Here is a 21,342-nt window from a genome sequence, read left to right as displayed (position 1 = left end):
ACGTCACATGCTTATCAATTGGAGCTAAAGACAGAAGCGTCGGCGTTGAATACTGAAGCGCCTGCATCGCCGTTGCGAAATTGCGCAGAAACCTACATTCTGCGCTACAACGAATTTCGCGGTTTTCATCCCTCGTTACAATGTTCTTCTGTGAAATTTTTGATTTTGCACGGCGGTTGAATCGCGAATACGGGAAGACGGGAACGGGCCGACGGTGTTGCGCAGCGACGATGATAACGGAACCCTACGCCATTTCAAATAAAATTGATACGTTCCCCTATCTACATGTCACGCTAAACAGAAACTACGCCGTCTGTTACAGATACACTCCCGTTTAATGCAGTGGCCTCAGCGAACCGGTGAACTTTATGAAAACTTTGGTAAGTACTAGGCGCAGATTCGTAATTTATCCTCCCTCCCGCAATGATACATACCGGGAGCCCGCCGCTCCCGTACTAATGGCCGGGCTCCGCTAACTCTGTTCGTTTTCACACTAGACGGAACTATCGGAAAACTGTTTTGTTTTCCGGGGGAACTCTTACTGCTCCGGTTTCCCGGGTATACTCCGCTCCGTGAGCCATGTCGGGAGATAAGTAACGAACGGCCCGGCCGTAAGAATGCTCGAACTTCGCGTGCAGTTTACCTTCAAATTATCGATGAGATTTGTCTGCTCGACCGGACGGATTCAGTGGCTCCTCGGGATCGAATACCGCCGGTTCAGAAAATCTTGAATCTCTTTCTGTGTGCACTTTGACGTAACCTTTGTAGCTAGGGATTAATGTGTTGATTCGACGGAATAACAAAAAATGTTTGGACGTCTAATAAGACGTCTATAATAATAGACAGATGTAATGACTTCCTGGCATCCTTGGGATGGTTGGTTTAAAAATGGTTCTTTGATGCACGCCTCGGAGCGGTGTTGTAGCGAGGAAGTAAATATGACGAGACAGTAAATAGTTGTTTGGGCTTGCCAGTTAGCAAGAAGTACCGCGACAATAAAAAATGTGATACTTAGCTCGGTGTATAGTTTGCGAGGTAGCCTTCTTTTAAGGGAGCTTTAGCTTCAGACCGGCTTTAGAAGTTTTTGAAATCCTGTACGCGGTTCTGGGTTCGAGGATCTTCGCTTTGACCTGATCACATCATTTTCTACAAAGACGATTTAAATGTCATTTGAAATGATACATGTTGTTATTGCGTTATCTGTTGAAACGATATCTAGTAAATTTAGAATGGAATTTTATTTTCGTGCACAATTCGAGCATATTATTGCTACTCAAAACTTACTGAAAATTTCAAGTGAGACGGTCCATTTATTGTCTGCTATTTGAAATAATATCGTACCCAATAATGCCTGAGCTGCTCCGAATCCGCAAAAGGAGCTTCTGTTTATGGTCCCACTGGGTTTACTGCCTCGCTATACGGTTACCTCTGAGTATACTAACGTAGCAGATTGAAGCGATTAACCTGAGGGCACAGTGGTATAGTTAGTGGGCCCTGTAGACGACAGATCTCTTTTCAGTGACGGGTTGCACGTCTAACAAATATCGTAGAATACATCTTTCGGTAGAATTAAAGAGAATAGATACATTTATTTATTCTGAAAAACTTGATAATATGTGAATAACCAATTTACAATTAAACATCAGTGTCATGACGAATATACATATGAAAGAATTATTCGGTTCTACTTTCGATCTTGGATATAAACAGATATGTCTGGTGTATATGCGTAATCGATTGCTTGTATTGCGAAATTCAATATCATTGCCTGTTTAAGAGCGTCGCAATTTATTATAGGTAGTTGGAAAGTTTTTGGTACCTCGAGACCGCAGTATGCTCATCGTATAAAATGAAATACATACTTTAGAAGGAAAATTCACCAAAATTGCCTATTTTCGAGGTACTGACAGTAGAGCACCCCCTTAAGTGTATCACACGTCTAAAGTGTCATGTCTAAGTGTCTAATGTCACGCGTATGCGTAACGAGCTCCGCGATATTAAGTTATCAAGGAGCATTTGGTTATAGCGAGCATAGAGATCGACCGCGTAAGCATCCCGAACATGTGCGGTGCCATAACAGCGACGATATTAGTTCAATCAATCCACAAGGTTGCTGTAACACATTAACACGTAACAATGTCACGAATATGGCCGTAAACTTCTTGTTGAACTCGTTCATTAAAAGCAACGATCATAGCGCAGATGCAATTGATGCGAATAACGTGTGACGAGAGTAAAACAATGTCCCAGTTTCTAGTTCTTTCGTTGCTAAATATACTCACATTCACTCTTCAAAATGTCGGGTCATTTAAATATTGGTTGTTACTAGTGTATAACTACACTGCGAATCATTATGAAAATTCAACTTTTCTATGTAATTAAAAAAAATAGAATCACGATGGAGAACAGTATTCTGTAACAATGCAATTGTCGTGACGCAGCACAAATCATAAAAATTACAAGCAGGCTCGACGAACGGCGCTTTAGCGTCCGGCATGCAGTAAGTCGGAAGTCTTGGACATCTGTACGTAACGAAAATAGTCAATTTAATAAAACGATGTCCAGGTCTTCGGATTTTTACAAGCCTTGCGTTTTTCCGTGGCACGGCGTCGCCCTGGTAAGAAAGTCTGTGGCAGTCAGTATTAAAGTTTTTTTAAAACGTTCATCAATTCTGTACCCTGAGAGTCACGTCTTCCTCTTCTAACACCTAAAGATCTTCCATCGCAATTAAATTCGCGTTGGAGGTGAGCATCACCGAACGTATCGTTCACGTCGCGTCGCGAATACTTTTCTCGCGCGGTAACAGCAGTGAAAAGCAATGCACTTTCGATTGTTCGTATATTTTCTCATATTGCGTGCATTTCCCTCGAATGTATGATTCGAGATTCAAGATCCACTTACTTCGCAGTCTACTTATAACGTTCGTTTTTTCCGACATACTTATTATTTACTTAGAAAAGCCGGGTATCAATAGAAAATAGTTGAATTGAAGAGCCAATAATTTTTTTACAACGATAAAACGAGTGTTACACTGGATTCGCGGCGAAGTGTACACTCGCGGTTCGAGGCCACTTAAACGATACTGTTAACTTTATTTACATTGGCGTAGGCCCATTCGAGTGCATCGTCTACCCGTTCGTCTTCTTTGGCGATTGTTCCAGCAATCAAGTTCCGCTAACAACGTTAATTAAATTTACCATTGAAGAGCATCGATTTGTCTGTGAATTTTGCATTCTTGGGAGTCTGTTAAATGGGGCTTAGGTGTAGACTGCTCCCGATAGGGGATCCTCTCGCCTCTCTTCGCCTCTCTGATCTCCGCCAAAGGCAGCCTCTGGTAATTAAGTCGAGCCCACAGCGACGTCGCTTCCATTGTGCAGGGCAAATGGGCTGTTTAGCCCGGATACATGACTCCATCCCCCTATTATTGTGCATGTACCGACGCAATCGATCACCAGCCCTCCCTTACACTCGGCCTCTCCCGAACTCTCGATCTCTTTCGCCTCATCGACTTAACCCCCGTTGCCTCTGGATCCGGCTCGATCCACCAATCTCGGGCCCATCAAAATTTTATATTAAATAACACGGCGTGTCTCGGTGCTTCCGGTACCTGTCACTCCCGCAGTCGATTACAAGGGTGCTTCATTCGATCAGGATCTCTCAAACTGTCTCCGGCGAGAGGAACTAGATATACAATGACAATTCCGTGCTAACCGAAGCAGAGCTAACCATTTCCCCGCATCAGAAATCGTTCCGACTTCTTACATTTGATGGATGAACACTTAGAAGTCCAACTGCTTGTCTCAAACGAACGAACAAATCGTAAGAGCTGTTACGCCGTTTTCCAAACGAACGAAATTCAATTTTGAAATTTCGCTACGAGCCAGACGCCGTTCCGTGGGGTTAAACGAACACCGAAAAAAGTAAGCCGGAGCCCTGCTCTGTGCCGGGCCGATGGCAACAGAAAAGGAAGAGATACGTCCCACGTTGACAAAAACTCGTGCTCGCCGCGGCGTTCCCCGTGAAACCTTAGGAACATCCGTCGGAGGATTTGCGAGGGAACGAGTTTCCAGTTCGAGTCGAATCTGGCCGAATGAAACCCGATTCGACGGTGATAATACACGGTGTACGTTCACCCTACCTGGAGTGTATCCCGGCAAACAGTCCGGGCGTAGAGATCACGCGAGCGAGGGAAACGAAAATATTGTTCCACGAAGATACGTTTCGTTCGCGTCGGCTGCGTGACACGAAGGGTCTACGTGTGCGTCACTGTGTGTGCTTATGCCGAAGTGTACCTGACTGGCGGATAGGAAATCCAGTTGAAACGAATTCAGGAAAATCCTCTCTGGGGACTGGACGACGACTCCTGCTGCTGCTACCTCGGGAAACTCTCTCTTTCTCTCCCACCCTCTCTCCCTCTTTCTCTCTTTCTGCCCTTCTGCGAACTCTTTGACACGGGACACTTTAAAAACGTGCGAGGAATATCTAAAGTACGCCACTTTAGCGATAACGACTTGTCCTCGACGGAAGGGAGTTTTTTCTTGCTTCCGTAGACGCGAAATTACTTCCCGGCGGCGTGTTCGGTCTCTTTTCGGATCTTAATTTGAATCGTGATATCTTTCCATAAATATTTATCGTTGTCACTGTCTACAGCTGCACCCCGACCGATGTGCCGTGACACCCGAAGATTGTTACTTCGTTCGGATTAAAGGATCGCCGACTTTTCATTTAAAATTAGACTCGCCGGCCCGTCAGAGGCCTCCGTGGATTAGCCGCGAGCCGTCTCTGCGTTTGCTTTCCGCTGCAGTCCAGCGCGGGCGACTCAATGCAACGATTATTGATAACTTTGGTAATTTACCTCGAGGCTAAGCTGTCACGAACTGGAGTTTCAAAAACAAATTCGCTTTTACCGGCGAACTGTCGATGCCCGGGAACCGCGGGACACGATTTAGTTAAACGGTTCGGTATTTGTTTAATCTCCATTCTCGCTGAGCATATGTTTCGTACGTACCATTTGGCTCGGTTTTATTATAGCCGCGATATTTGAAAATCGAAGGATTAGAGGTTTAAAGTATTCATGATTTTAGAGTGAAATAGGTCAAACTAGCTCTCCGCGGTATTAATTTCTCAACGATATATTTATAGCTGTCAACCGGCGCTGGATCGATCAGTCAAGTGTCCTATTCGAGAGCCATGTCACGACAACCGCCAGCTCCGCGAGACACCGTTGTGTCCCGGGGAAATATAAAAAAGAACCGCGCGATAACTCGCCGGCCCCGAACGAATCCAGTTTCGCGGAAAACTTGGCTGAACTTTCGCGACGCGTCGCGAATGCTCCACGTACGTGGGAGGAATCCGCTTATCGACCGACCGGGTCGGGTTCGCGCGAGAAAAAGCGGCCCCCGAAATTCCGCGGCTATGAGGAACGACCGTTGGACGGGGCCACGCGTGTTCGGCCCCGTATAAGACGGATATTGAACGGCCATCAATGACGCCTCCGTCATTAAATCTCGTTTCTATCGATCAGACGCGGGTTCGGGAACCACCTGACGCTTCGAGAATCTGCCTCGTTCCTGAGGAATTACACCATGTTCACCGCAGATGCACCGATTCGCCGGTGAATAATGGCTTCTCGAACTCGGAAATCTTGTCACGAATTCTTAGGCCAATAAATCAATCGATGAAACAGCGTTTCACCGTTGCCAGGGGCCTGGAGTAAGCGCGGTGGATGTAGTTTAAGTCGAATTTTAATATTTACATCCGCCGTACAATGCTCGTTGCTTAAATTATTGTTTTAAGCTCATTTTAGATCTCTCCTTTCTGTTGTAGATGTTACACGAGGGTAACTCCTAACTTCATAAGCACAGTAAACAGAATTAATGCTAACGTAGAGTCTACTTTAATATACAGAACAAACAGCGGTAGGTAGCAAATGTAAATAGTAAAGTTAGCGATTTTCCGTTTATTTTAATTATGCGTCGAAATAATGAACATACCGAAAAGTATACAAGTTACATAACTCTCTCCATAATCCGCGAAGAACGTAAATATTGTGTATATACTTAGCTGCCGATGATTGCATATTTCACATGTAGATTGTACAATTACCGCAGGTAATTAGCCTACCATGCTCGTTTTACAAAAAATATTGTAGTGGTAATTGCCCAGGTCTCACCACGATGAGACTGCGAGTGAAGACCCACTTATTGTTATTGCACTTAATAATAATCTCACGGCGGCTGATTTCTTTCTTCGGTTTGAAATGAAATATCTCATAGCAGATGATCGATGAGCAGTTTCTTCGTAAACATTATACATTATACATTCGTCACAGTAGTGAAGGAAGTGAATCAAGGAAGAAGTCCTTGATTCGAAAATGATAGAAGACACAAAGGAAGTCTGAAACTCAAGGTGATTTATATAACATTCTTTGACATTTTAATGTAACAGACACTGAGTTTAATATTCATCGAACTTGATAGTCTCTATTACAATTGATTTAACACTCATTGAATTTTAATTCAATATCTTTAGCTTTTAGTTTTTAAATGGATTTAAAGATTGAAATGTTCCCTTTACAATGATACCTTAAAACTTGAAGTAAGTACAATTTTCCTCGTCGTTTCATTAAACATTCTCTTAAAAGTGTACTGCAGACATTAGAATAAATCTAACTACACTGAACACTAATGGAGTACGCGAACTAAACACGATAAATGTACACATTATACACAACTAGCAGTAAAGTGAATCTCAGAACTACCTCGAGATTAATTGTACTTCTTTTCCCCTTTTTTCGGCATCGGATTCAAGTAATGATGACAGAGTATCGTTCCTCGGTTAAATCTCGATGATAGATTGTTAATCATTTGCGGGGAAGATTAAGGTTAAGCTGTAGGCGCTCGTTCGACGGGAACACCGGTAGCAGGAAATAATAGGTTCGAACGAATGCCTTTTAATTCTCGGGACACGAGGCAACGTCGAAATATTCTTGATGGAGCCGCACGGATGCTAGAACGCTGAATATGCGACCGGGAGTCGATAACACCGTTGGCAACGAAGAACTGAATTTGAATGATTCATAGCATTATTATTCCCATCGAACGGGCTCTTCAATAAAGTAATATCGATGCTCCTGCCTCGGTATTATCGAGACGAATTGTTTTCGTTATTGTCCCGACGTTCTGATACATTCGATTTTTCTGTGTAACAACAGGGATGAGAATAGAGGAACGGGCGGCGTAGGGAGATGCACTTAACGAGAATAGTGCGCCGGGTAATTTCAATTTCAACGATCGATGCGAAAATAGAGAATGTCCGATATAAAGTTCCTCATCAACCTTCAATCACTGCCCCCCCCCCCCCCCCGTTGTTTTCGATAACGTAAGGATTGTTTACCATCTGTGTATCACATTTACGCGTCTATATCAGCATTCATGACATGGCGTATCTAATTTAAAACACATTCAGTATCGCAAAAACATTGTGGAAACTTTGTAGCATACTAATGATCTTGCGTAACGAAGTACATTACGTAACGTGGTGAGCGATTAGAGAAACTTTGAACTTCCTGTTGCGTATCCGTACGAAAGTGATAGTGTATGAAATTATTACTGCTCGTTCGAAATGATATGCTGCACGCTGAATCTTCATAACTGCTCATTCAGTTTCACGAAAATACTGCTCTTCGTCCAGAGACAGAAATGAATTTTTATAGCGACACGCGCATTCGTTTTGTCAGAATCCATGAGATAGAGGAAAGATAAAATTATTCTTAGTAATTAGTCTGATAAACTTTGACTTTTATGGTTCTGTTCCATTAAGCGAATTACTCCAATTTCGCTGCGATTCCCGCAACCGTTGGATCGCCAATCAACGCGTCCAGGCGAATAAAAATAAAGTCCATCTGTCCGAAATGTTTCTCGTTCCTCGCGAATCGTTGCCGATTTTAGCCGTGTCGCGATGTTCGTGAATAATAATGCATTCGGTTTTGCAGTAACAAATAGCAAGAATCACTCGGATTACAAAATATATGGGATCCTTTAATAACAGCGGCGAGGCCGCGCAGAACGTTCCAGCGTAGATTCGGAACAAGGGTGAGTTTCGGGAGAGTTTTCGACCGGCAGGGGATTAATTTAATCTACATATTACTATGCGCGCCGGGTGCATTTGCATTCTTGAGACGAACGCTCGCGGATCGAGCATCATTTCCGCTTGGTATGCGTCAACGACGCGGCTGCGTGTTGACGCGAGTCATCAACGCGCCGCGTTACCTGCAGAGTCGGTTTTCAATCAATCGGCTATTTACTCTGTAATCAGACATGGTTAGCTGAAATGGTCAGGTTACATAAATATGCCGGCTCTCCTTCATTAGCGTAATTGTCTAACGCTCGAAATATGGAATACCGTAAAGCTACCGCACTCATCAATGGAACGAGGCAATTGAGATATAAGCGCGTTGAAACGAATGTTCCCATTGCTCTCTTATTACACAGCACCGGAAACTAAGGAAACAGGTAGAGTAACACTGTTAAATAGCCACGTTAAATTCATTAATTTCAATTGGGAGAAGTGTCCCTTTTATCCCACATATTTAACAGCCCCTATTACCCTACTTAATAAAAAAAGCTCAAATCGATATCCTATCGTTTCGATGAAAGTGAATTGCAACCCCTTGTCGGCGTAACCTCGCGCACACGAAAATTTGAACAAAATTTCGAGGACTCGCGGTACGCGAGGAATTCGCGCGGAATGTATTGAAAGGCAGACAGCCGAAAAATAAAAGTAATCCGTTAACGTCTCGGACCGGGGCTCGAGGCAGAGGCAGCCTTTGGGAGTTATTTCGACGCGAAATCCGGCGGAGTTTCGCGACAATTTCGGGTTGGCCTCTTAGCCACGTGGGATGCACGGCTGCCTGAGTTTTCTCTACGCCCGTTCTGAGAATCGTAAACTAGAACAAGCTGCCGCGCCCGCCGCCCTCTCCGTCTTCCCTCGAGTGTGACGAAGTGGTCTAGAGTTCACTCTCCTCTCTTTGCATTCAAAGAGTCCCTCTTCCTGCCCACCCTCTTCGCTCGCCACCCGCCTGTCCGCCCGTCCGCCCGGCCTACCTTCTGTCCATCGTTCACGGTATTTGAAATTGCACCGAGGCCTGGCTTCCTTCGAGATAGAGAGACTCTCGCAACAAGTTCCGCCCGCTTATACGGATCGATAACGTTAATTCTCGTATTGGAGAGCGATTCGACGCGCGGCTGACCGCGAGTCACGTAACTAGAAATATATGTGTATATACAGGCGTATAGGCATGTAGATATATATATATATATAGATACCTGTGCATATAGATCCGTAGAGATATAGATTTATAGATCTATAGATTCGTAGAGATATAGCTTTATAGATTTATAGCTTTATAGAGATACGGATATACAGACGTATCGATACAGAAATATAGAGACATATGGATATACATGACAGGCAGAGTTACGATTATCGGGATCGAAAGGGCGGCGCAATTTTCGAAAAGTAGCTCCATGGGACGGCGAAAGTTAACTGGTGGAATATTAACGGTGGCAGGCGACGTTATATACTCCTCACAAAAGAGTGCCGTGGCCACGCGAAAGAGGTGGTTCTGCGGGTGGAACGGCGGAGGGGAGGGGGGCCAGCACATTTTATCGGGCGCATTTTCACGGAGCGGCTACACAAGCTCGCGGCCGACAGCATGAATGTTTGATGGAGCGAAGCTGATCGCTCGGAAGTGGTGGAGTCGCCTCTCGCTCCAATATTACCCACGATAACGTCAGTCGTCGATCAAATAAAAGGCTCGTTCGAGAGAAAGCGAGAGGGGGAGAGAGTTCGGCCAACAGAGGAGAACGGGACCGAGCGAATAAGTGACTGACAGAAACGAGAACGGGGGCGGCGGGGGTGGGAGGCCCCGTGATTTGTAGCGACCACCGTTCTATCCGGCGAAAACCCGCGGTTTTCTTATCACGCGAGTTTCTTATTCGCTGCGCCCAACCGCTGGGAACGGGAATAAAAGAAACGGGGTAGGAGAGAACGGGCCGACCTCTCGAACGTTAACGTCGACGGTGAATAACGCGGGGTCGGCGCGGACGATAATTTCATTTTATTCGTTAAGTTCAAGGACTCTCCTTCGCAACGCTTCCATAGACCTTCGTGTGCTAACAATGCTGGCTGGTTTAGCGAGCCGTTGTCAAACGTATCTCGCAAACAGCGTATCGATTTCTGACTGTGTTGTAATCGGTGTCATGGTTGCCGAACGAGGACTCGAAGATTTGTGAACTTTCCGTTGGAATTCGAGAGAACAGTGTTTCGAGCGATATAGCCTGAATTATAAATTAACTTCAAGATCCGGCATACCGATCATCGACAATTAATAAATATACGTTATCCGTGAGTTTGAAAAGGTATATTTTAACGAGTACTTTTAACACTTTCAACAAATACTTATCTATAATCTTAGAAAAGCCTCTGAAAATTCCCGTTTAAAGAGAACAAACATTCGTCCTCGTTCCAACATCGCGCGCCCCGGTTCCCTTATTTGTTTCTTTTGCCGCGGATCATTCGTGGAAAAGCATGAGTCAGGAAATTTATGCCTGAATGTCGTGTAGACAAGAGACCGAGGACAGATCGTTCCCAGCGGAGCCAAGCCGCGTGGCGCCAGGTTGAGAGACTCTGTGCCGGCGCCAGGTTGGCTGGAACCTGACACGCGATCAATCAACCCGCTGCCCTGTCCACCGGGCCGGGTTTACCTGCTGGTTTACCTCATCGCTCGAGTTTGAATTCGCGCTCTAAATGCGCTGCATAATTCCCGGCTAGCGGAAGGGAGCCAAACAGAAACTTTTAATTAAAATAGCGAGCAGTTTGCTCGTCCAGAAGGCACCGGGAATTTAACGAACGTAATTATACAGCTATAACGCGTGTAGAACGGAGGCCGAAGGCGGCGGCCCTTCGCAATCCGCGCCGGAGAAACAACGGGGGGAATGTTCCGCGAGCGTTCCGCGCCGCCTTGTAACCGGAAATATCCGCGCGCGACGCTGCCGAATGACGCGTCAAATATATTTGAATTTACACCGGGAAGAGTCGGTCGGAGGAGGGGAGGCAGGGCTCGACGCGTGTCGCTCGGCGTTCACCCGTTCCTAACGGACTGTGTAAATCCTCGTGTAAATTCTCCTTCTAAAGGGATAACCCCGCCTCGCCGGGGAAATCCTATTGCCGGGTTATCGCGGTATCAAAACCCATTTCCGTGTAATCTGACCGGTTGTTAGCCGGCGATCGAATCCGCGATATCGGTTCGCGCCACGTTTCGCGCCGTTATTGTTTATATTAATTTCGTATCACTGTCGGATATTGTTTCCCGCGGGCATTACTGCGACGGGAAATGGAGCCGGGTCGCGTGATTCATCGGGTCGTGGCGCCCGAAGGAGAAACGCGAGCCGTAATTGTGAATTATTTTCAGCGTCGTTCGCCCGTAAACCCGTCGACTCGCCGCGCCGCGGCCGGTTCGTGTTTCTTTGCCGGGGCTTTAGCTTTGACGCCGGCCGCCACCTTTTCCTTCTCGTTAACAAAAATTCTGCCGTGAAAGGATGTAACGTTAGATTACGGAAAACGACGTTCCAGCCGGTAACGAGGGGACGTCCGAAGGAAGGGCGTCAGGTTCGCGCGAACCGTTTTCATTCTCATCGGCGCGGGCGGCGTTGTTAGCGCGTGTCGCGGGTAAACGCGCGACCCGTCGCGAAGTAAAATCTCATTTGGACGAAGGACGACGCGGCGCACGTGTGTGTGTTTGTGTGTGTGTGTGTGTGCGCGTGTGTGCACAGGCGCGCCTAGACGCGGATAAAATTACGTCGGGTTTGTCGTCTTTACGGGCGACACCGCCCGCGACGACAGGAAGACGCGCGGCTGGTGTAACAAGCAGGAACCAGTAGATTACGACTTGCCTTACCTGTGTGTCGGGCATAACTCATTTTTCCTTGGACAGTTGGGGGGTGATCTGACCCGAGCGAAACAAAAATTCAATGTTCCTCGTATTCCTTCGATCTCGGGTATATTGTTACAATTGATAACGAAGAAGGATGTGGAAATATTTTTCTATCATTGACACTAAACTTATCGGCACTTTTTATATATCTTGTGCTACCAGTGAACTAACTGGTTAGAGAACAAAGGTAAAGAGATTAGATGATTTTTCTTAGTGGAAACAGAAAGAAAGGCAAAAATTGAGAAACTGATTAATCGGACAATGTAGGAATTGATATAAAGTGGAATGAATAAATGAATACTAAAAATTATCAATCAAATTTTAAAACTGATCATTTGACTGTTCAAGGTACGTTTAGTGTTACTGACACATTCGAGCGCATACGAGAAGCTTAAGAATATACGTGTCAACTTCTTAAAACTAAATTTCAAAGATTGCTGTAGAAAGACGCGCGTAGAAGATCCGGTTGGAATGTTCGTAGAACATTTGAAATTTTAAATCGTCCGCGGCGTGACGCGCGGTTGCGACGAAAGGAACCGCACACGAGACGAACACGTCTAAGCCGTTGTTCCACGGTGAACTGATTGCAAAAGTTGGCTGCGGTACGGATTCGCCCCCATCCGCGCCATTCCCGAATCGCGTCCGCGTCGTTCGAACTTCTCTGTCTCGTTCCAGAAAATAAGCTCTATTTCCATTTACGGCGAGAAATACCCCGAAGGATAGGGGGGACGGAGATACCGAGAACTAGCAGCCTATTTGCATTCAAATCAAAAATCTTAATGACGAGATTCTTGTCGGGGGAAACTCATCTTCGATTTAGAAGATTTCGTTTCGCCGACCGAGTTAGGGGGAGCAAATGACTTTCGCCTCTTATCGAGTCGACTAGGTTGCTCTTAGGTGCGGCGCGGGCCCAGATAAAAAATAAGGGAAACGGGGAAAAGGAAAAAATTCGTTCAAGTTTCTCATCAGTTGGGATTCCTGTCCTCCTTCGATTCGACGGCACCCCGTCTAGATTCCGGCGCGATATTACACGAAATTTTAATCGATGCCGGGACCTGGCGGTTTTATCGGGATGTTTGCTCAAATATTTCGCCGTTTTGATGTCATCCGATTCCGTCGTTACCAGAGTACCATTGGAAGAACACTTGATTGTTAAGCTGAGGAATATAGGTTTGATCGGCCCTCCTATCATTCACAATGTTACTCCCTCACACTACTATTTATTTATTATATTATATATATTAAATAGGAAAATATTTGCCGTAGACCACCAGTCTCACTCGTGACATTTATGTTTGAAATTCTTATCTCGAATCTCACTCGTGACGTTCCCGTTTGGTCCAAAATTATGATTAAGAGCGGGACTCGTAACTAATGGAAGCTATAAAGAAAACAAGCCGAAAACCTTGTTAGTCTACGCTATCCCACTAGACCATCGAGTCATCTGTCAACGGCACATCCGTGCACACATCTAGGTCCGGCCGCGGAATGGGTCATCAAACGAATTCTACCCTCTATCGGCGGCCGGAAACGTCGGAGGTCTAGCGGGGCCGCAGGAACGATGAGAAGCGTCGCGATATCGAAGCTTCGCCGGTGTATAAGCCCGGCTGTTCGGCGACGTCACGATTTTCCGGCAGGTGATATCGAGTCCCGTCGGATTTTCGCGGGCACCACCGAGATTGGAGCTGGTAACGACGCGTCGACGATGTTTACCCAGACACGACGAGGGGTGGAAACGATCCGGCCGTGATTCGTGTGTGTACGTGCTCGCGAAAGTGCTCACGGAGTCCTGCACCGGGGAAACTTACGACTCGTTTATATATCTATCGACCCGCCGCGAACTTCAGCTACTTTGTGAATGCACCGAGAGTTCAACGGCCCTCGGGAATCGAACGGCGCGCGGGGCCGCCGCGGAATAGAGAAATTCGCGGCCGCAAACAACGCCCGGAGAGTTTGAAAATTCGTAACCTCCCGCCCTCCCCCACCCCCGTCATTGCGGGTTACAGCCAATCAAGGTGTGCAAATTTGTTGAGAGTTCGGTCGTGCAACGTTGCCTCCGTAATACCGGCGATAACAACGCCGTTGTTGCCGTGGGTGGCGATTCGCCGCGTGGTTTACCGGCTCGGCGAAGGAGAAATAAAATAACGAGGGTAATAATCGCGCGGCGGCCGGGGGGGAGGGGATGGCCGGTTAATTTCCGTGCGGCCAACGATTTCTTTTTGTCGTAGATTAAACGAACCGTGAAATTTTTGGCGGAGAACGCGTAGATACCGTCATAAATCAGGCTGTATTTAGCGGTTAAAAGCGGCGTTTAAGGTTGCTTTATGAATGGCCACGAAGGTGGAACGAATATCTCGTGCTCAGCGCTCATACGTTTCGTGCTCTCGAGCTGAGCAAGGGGCTGTTCCAGTTTTGGATAAGCCGGTGAATAAAAGGACGGTGGTGTGGGTTTCTGGGGTGGGGTGGTCACGGCGCCCGTTCGTCTGCCGCTCCTGGTCGATGGCTTCCTCCAACCCCTCCTGTTCCCCCGGTGTTATCTGCAAACTTCTCAGTACCGGTATAGCAGTATTCCTAGTCAGTCATGATTCATTCGACCCGGTAATGGTGTAATTCGACGATCATGAACGTTACTCGAATCGCGTGCAATCTGGGAAAAAGGAATTCGAGCCCGAACACGGTAATTTCGACTGCGTAAGTTTTAACCCTGTTATCGATTCAACTTAAACCGCCGCCGGCTTATCAATTTAGCACGCCTCGGCCGCGCGATACGATTGTCTTTTACTCGCCGCGCCGGGCGTAATTGTTAATGCCACTTTTTATCTAACCTGAAACATCGAAGAGGCTGAATTATACCGCGGACGCCACTTTGAAACATTCAGAAAGAACTTTCTACGTTCGTTACGATTGCATCTGGAAGGCATTACGCTTATTCAAACGAACGTGTCTGACTGCCATGAAAAGTTTGATCCTTTCCATTCTACTTAAATTGGATCCTTGCACTTTATACTGACGTGTCTTTTTATCTAGAGATAAGCGGGGAATATTGAGTACATATTGTATATACGACGATCGTGGTCAGCGGAAAGCACTTCTGTAATATATTCGACAAACCCTGGGGAGAACGTTCCAAAGGGAGTTTTAGACCCACGAAATCCTTGAATCCCTAGGGGCGACATTCCCGGGGGAAACATTGGGAGCCTAGATAGAGACCTTTCCAAGGGACCGTTGGATCTTTACAAGGAAACCAGCCCAACGAAGTCCAAAAGAGAAATTTTCCGAGACTTATGAGTCTCCGGATTGAAATTTCCATCTAGACCTCAGGTCTTAAATAGATTTTTCAAATCTTCGAATCTTTAGATTCATATTCGATAAACGAGAAACTTCACTCTTAATTAGCTCGTTATCTGCAACTTCTGTAAAAGCGAATGTTCACGAGACTCTTGTAGTCTTTTCGTAACGATCATTCCACGTATATTGATACATTACATGAATTTCATGGTACAGCGGCGCATCAGCGTTGTATTAAACACAGGAGGCACGCGTAACAGTGCATTAACTTTCCATAAAGCGCTCATTAAACAAATTTATCGCGTGGAATGTTTCATATCGCGCGATGCACCGGCCGTAATAACGTTCCTTCCGTTCGGGAGAGATTTTCAAAATGAACTTCTCGGTCCGGGTCACGTCAGCGCCCAAGATTTTGCAGCGTAGTCTCGATAGAATATTCCGTCCACGCGTACGCTATGCACGGTATGCTTTTTCGCGAAAATAGTACACAGTAAAACGTCGTTCCTCCAGGAGTGGAACTCGCCGTCTTGCAGCGGCGTAGCAGCTCGCGCGTGTTTCTGGAAAATTAAATCACTTTGACAACACGCCCTATCCTTTACGGTTGTCGTCCGCAACGGACCGTTCCGCCAATTTTCGAAACGAATAATCGTTACGGGTCTGATGTAGCGTTAACGAAAGGCGACCGAGGAATTGCGCTCGTGCGTTGTTGCCGTAATATCGACTATGTACCGCGGCTCGTGTACAGGGCGAACTGCATTACCCGGCTACATGTAATTTTCGGAATTGCGAGGATCCCGCGCGGGAACCTCGTATTTCGATAAATTTCCCGCCGAGAGGGGAGTTCCGAGGAGACGCGAGAAGAATTCCTGATTGCGAAATAAAATCGAATAGCGGCGTGTCTAACGGAACGGTGATTGAAATGAATGTCAATTGGAGTATCGCTTCGCCAGGAACGATAGCGCGTAAAATTATCAATTTGGTTATAGCGCCGGTGGCGGCGGCGCGGCGCGGCGCGGCGCTACGCCAATGGTTACGGAACGCGTTCGAAATTCCGATCAGGAATTTCTGGAACTCGAATTGCACAGCGATTTCTCGCGGTGTAATCGGAATACCCATGAAATATGTATGTCGCAGATAGTCCGTGCATAGACGATCGAATTAACGGGAGATCATTTCCCAGGGTATTTCTCGCGTCTGATGCGCCTCGGTTTACGCCGGTCGCGCCGGCGAAAGAAATACATGGTCAATTTCAGGGCCGTATCCATGGACACTTGTATTTTCTCCCCATATATGCGACAGTCTTATTTCAGAATCAACTGGTTAATCGAAATGTAATTTATCCACGATCTTTCCTTCCTTACTCTTACGTAATTGATATGTAGAATTAGTATTTTTATACAATGCTTAGAATGCGATATTTATTAATATTCTTCTACTGTATGCATCCCTAACATTCGAGATCGCGTGTCAATGACGATCTTTCTCCCTACAAACGCTCATATAAATCTATGATTCATAAAAAGTGATTCACAATCCTTTCCCTCCCGCTATGCACGAACTAGAGTGCATAGGATCTCCCACCGCGATCAAATCAGTGAATCAGAATGAAAGAAGAAATATCCGTGGCATGACCAGTGGATTAGATCACCGTCTACTGAATTATTCAAATCATAACAAGGTAACTAGAATAATATTCCCCACACTTACATCGCTAAACGATCAAAGCTAATTGGTACGAATTCTTTTCAAAACTATACTCCGCGTCATCCGATCGTTCCTTCACCCTTCTCGTCGAGAGCAATCCGCTCCATCAAAATCTTACCGAATATTTCTCCGAGTTCCATATTACACGGAAAGCGAATCGAAATCTGCATGCGTTTCTCAACTTCTCTCGTTAACCAAGTTCGCCTTGACATTCGAGAGACTTCCATTCCCGAGCGCTCGACGCGCGGCCGAAAGATCGGATCGGTCAGGATCGTTCGCGGTGAATCCACGATGCAACGACGGCGAACGTGAGATCATCCGGCGTGTCCACGCCCACGCGAGCCACTAGTGACGTCAGCCGTGCAACACGGCGACAAGTGGCCGGCTCCAGAAGAATGTCACAGCTCCGATTGGGTCGCATCTGGTTTTCCCCTCGCCACGGTCCATTTACGCCTGTCCTCCGTCGCGTAACCGGCTCTGCGGAACGGCCGGTTCTCGACCGGTGTTGCCCGCCGGCGGCGCGGCTCGAATATCCGTGAATTTCACGCTGAACTGTCGGACTCTCCGCCGGAACTTTCTTCTTCACGGTGTACCGCGTCAAGCCGGCCGGCGCGCCGAAAGATGACGGGTGGGTTCAATTTCGCGCGTGTCCCCCCGAAAACTTTACGATCGGAACACGTGTCGCGGAGCGTCGACATTTCTGCGAGCCACCGCGTTTCCACAACACCTGTCCGCTCCGCTAAATCGATTTTTTACGAGTGAATCCGCGGCTGTATCGATCGTCTTGTGCTCCATCTCCGTATTGTATCGCCGGTACACGCCGCGTACGGTCGGCTCGCGTTTCACGGTACCGTTTGTATGCGCGCGTGTGTACCTGTGCCCGCGGCGTGCATTAATTCGCGTGCATTTCACGATAATTGCACAGGAACCACGTGAGCCGTGAATCGTATTGTTCCGGTTCTCCTCCGTTGTCCAGTGTTGTGCCAACTCTTTTGTCATGCAGATGGTCGCGAAGTTTTGTTCTCATCCGCGCGTGCACCGGCACCCGCGGCAACGTATTATTCGGTTTCGCGGTCGGATCTCGAAAGAGTAATGACCTTACGTTCCGAGGATCGGGACAATTTTCTCGTGAACCGTTTTCTCGATGTTTCTCTTTGGATACCGGGCGCCGCACCGTGCTCGCTTTGTCCGTGTTTGATATAGAGCTCCGCCGAAAACCGTGCGCGCGGATAGAGGTATAGTAATGTACCGTCCATTAACGGGTCGCGCAAAACACGAGCGCCGCTGTGCTGCCGTTCTATAATTGGATTTTCGTTCGTCCGCTTTTGAGCGGGTTAATCGGTCTGTTCTTGTAGGGAAATATGAACGATGGGGATTTGACCTTTTCCACTTGGAAGTTTTTCAGTAGATATACTCGACATGTTTCGATGAAATATAAACGGTGTTCTTAGAAACTGAATAATGAGAGAACATACATAAATTAAGAAAGCTATTTTATTTCGATATTTCTCGTATCGATGCGTTGTAGAAAATTTGATATTGTATACAAGACTTTATATTTTTGTTATGTTAAATAAAGTTCAGCTACCGAGTGCAAAGTGTCCAAATTCGAATGTTTGAAATTGTTTGAATAATTTTTTAATAGGACTGCGTGTTTATAAGAATCTTTTGATTCACGACGGAATTGTTATTTTGTATACACTTATTCTACGCGTGCTTCGGGATTCTGAACCGTGCCAAGTTTTATTAGCGCGTTTTACAATCTTGGTTATCTTAAGCCTTAATAAAACAATGCTATACATCACACACAATACACCATAAACTTCTCTGACTTTGTAGTCTGTTGAGGTTACATGTGGGCGGAATTATTTGATGCGATAGGGTGTAGCACGCCTGCACTGCTCGCATTATCTGCAGTCCAGAGCACACTTTCTTATCATTGTTTGATTTGCAATTATGATTTACAGCTCACTCTTTCGTATCTCCATTGAATCGTTTTTTGTTCAATCTACTGTCTCGTAACGTCCTCAGAGAAATCTTCCATTGTACTTAAAACAACGCTTCGACTAGCCTTATCTGATTTCGTTTAACGTTACTCGTCACTTTTCAAGATGTCAACAATAACATGATGCAACTCGAGGTTATCAAAGAGGCATGACTAAACGAAACAGTTTCGATTCCCACTCACCAAACAATGTCACAATTCCCCGTACTTTCGAATGAACAAAGTTACCCGACGATAATTCTACACGCATAAAGTGTCGCCTTTCCGTCAGCCTTGAAATTCATCGCGGAACAATAGGAGAACTTTTAAACGGAGCTCGAACGCGAATAAAAGAGCCGTCAGCCGGTCGACGATCCCGATCACCGCGTAAAACGATTAACGTCCCGTTTTAATTCGATCCCGCCGTACCGAGTAATCCCGCGGCTTCGATTAATTCCGCGTCTCTCCGATCTGTTGACGCAGGTAGTCGACATCGAGGCGTTGCCAAGGTCACGAGGGAGGAGCTGAGGTCATCGCTGCACCTATGTTGTGCGGCGAACTTCTGAACGGTGGCTTCGTCAGTACCGGAGCGGTACCGGTGGTTCCCTACGGCCTCTTAGGATTCTGGCTGCCTGGCTGTCTACGTGCTACCAGCCCTACTTCCCTGAACTCGTCTTACCTGACCCTGTTGGCCGAGCTTCTGGCCACGGGCCACCTGGCGATACGAAACGAGCTGATGGACCTCGCGAAGAAGAACGAGCAGGCCGTCACCGACGGCGCGGTCGACCTTGCCCTCGACCTGTACGCCGACGACATGGACGAGAGCGTCTTTCTCGGTGAGTGCTCGTTCCCCTCCATTTCTATTTTTCTTCTTTTCCACGTCTCCAAGGATTCTCTTTGTTAGCGAGCATGTCGACGGAGATAAGGAGGCTCGTCCGACGCGAGTCGCGTTGGATCTATTTATAAATGTCTTAATCTAGTAAATGGACGACAGAGGATCGAGCTCGATAGGTTGCGAAGTACACGCTGGGTAATTAGAATAACCGGGAATAAACGTGAGCTGTTGATTTCGGACGTAGAGAGAATATTTGGAGAATAGTGCTTTAACAGTCTGAGTATAGCGAAAAGTTATGGAGCTCGTATTTTCTCTAGTGTTCGCTATATTTTTATTTTGCGTACGTTCATACGTGTCTCTCGAAACGAATGCAACATTGAGCACTGTACAAACATAGGTCTTGGCATTGTAGGTAATATTTTATATGTCAAATCTACGTCGTAACACGTTGCTGGCATGTTTCACATATTTTTCGTGGGTATTAGCATATTTCGCGTGCATATTTGCATAATTTCCGTGGGTAATAAACGTCATACGCTTCTTGAATATTTAACGTGCATAAACATCCCCCAGTCTAATGATTATACAAGTAGCCTATTCGATCTCGCGAACCGGCAAATATGCCGTGTTCGCTGCGCGAGCCTTTGAGCAGCTCTCGAAGAGCTCGAACCGATTACACGGATACCGCGCTCTGTAATCGTGCTCATTGTTTTTGCACCCACCTGTATCGCAGATACACGTCGAGCGACAATCAAGCAATGTACATTTTATAGAATTTATCTTTTCGTTGCTCGTTCAAGTGGGTCGAATTCTAAGCGTTTGCACTCTGACACTGAAACCCTTAAGTCACGGAAAATGAAACGTCACGACGAATATGCAAAAGCATGCAGTTTGGATTGGTTCCATAACTACTTCGTCGTCGGTGGAATCTATTAACGGGGCACCAGGCTTCAACGTGTAATTAATATTACTCATTTCCAGTCAAGAGACCTAACAGCGTGCGTTATAACCGCTTTAAACATCGAAATACTGATACCGCATTCCCTCTGCAGTGCTCTCAGCCGCCATTTGATTCGACACAGCCAAATTACGAAATTACAAATTCCATATTAAACGTACGAAATAAGGTACAAACTCGGGAAATCTAGAAATAAAATAGTTCTATCCTTGAATTCATTGTAACACGTTCCATTATATCAGAACAGTATTTTACACTGAACATTTACAGCGGAAAATATTATCAAGTGTAAAGGGTTAAACAAGCAGGTTTCCAGCTCGCCCATGTACGAACGCTATATCGAATCTCGTCCCCGGCAGCGAGCGTGTCTATCCGTCCCGCTCCACATACGAGAGACTCGCGAGCTGGTCCCAGCCGCGGGGGCGCGGCGTCGTCTAATGGGTTTATTTCGAAAGCGTCGCGTTCCGTAGCGACCGGAGCCGCCGTATATCGCGTTAATGGGCAATACGGTGTCGTGACGACATCGCGAAAGTAGCCGCCACGCGTTGGCAGCGGTGAGTGGCGCAGACACTCGCGAT

At 46.4% G+C, this 21,342-nt stretch overlaps 1 protein-coding gene across 1 annotated transcript in view; it reads left to right on the top strand.

Moving 5' to 3' along the window:
• The window catches only part of LOC116427989 (amyloid beta precursor protein binding family B member 1), a 201,438-nt gene that overhangs the window by 17,698 nt on the left and 162,398 nt on the right, over window positions 1-21,342 (top strand). Inside the window, exons 2-3 of the mRNA XM_031978999.2 lie at window positions 323-380; window positions 19,455-19,807. Coding sequence (XP_031834859.1) covers window positions 19,516-19,807 — 292 coding nt within the window. The 5' untranslated portion in view covers window positions 323-380; window positions 19,455-19,515. The remainder of the gene's footprint in view (window positions 1-322; window positions 381-19,454; window positions 19,808-21,342) is intronic.

This window comes from Nomia melanderi, chromosome 6, assembly GCF_051020985.1.
Source record: "Nomia melanderi isolate GNS246 chromosome 6, iyNomMela1, whole genome shotgun sequence".
Classification (NCBI taxonomy): Eukaryota; Metazoa; Arthropoda; class Insecta; order Hymenoptera; family Halictidae; genus Nomia; species Nomia melanderi.
This window is presented reverse-complemented; position numbering and strand designations above follow the sequence as displayed.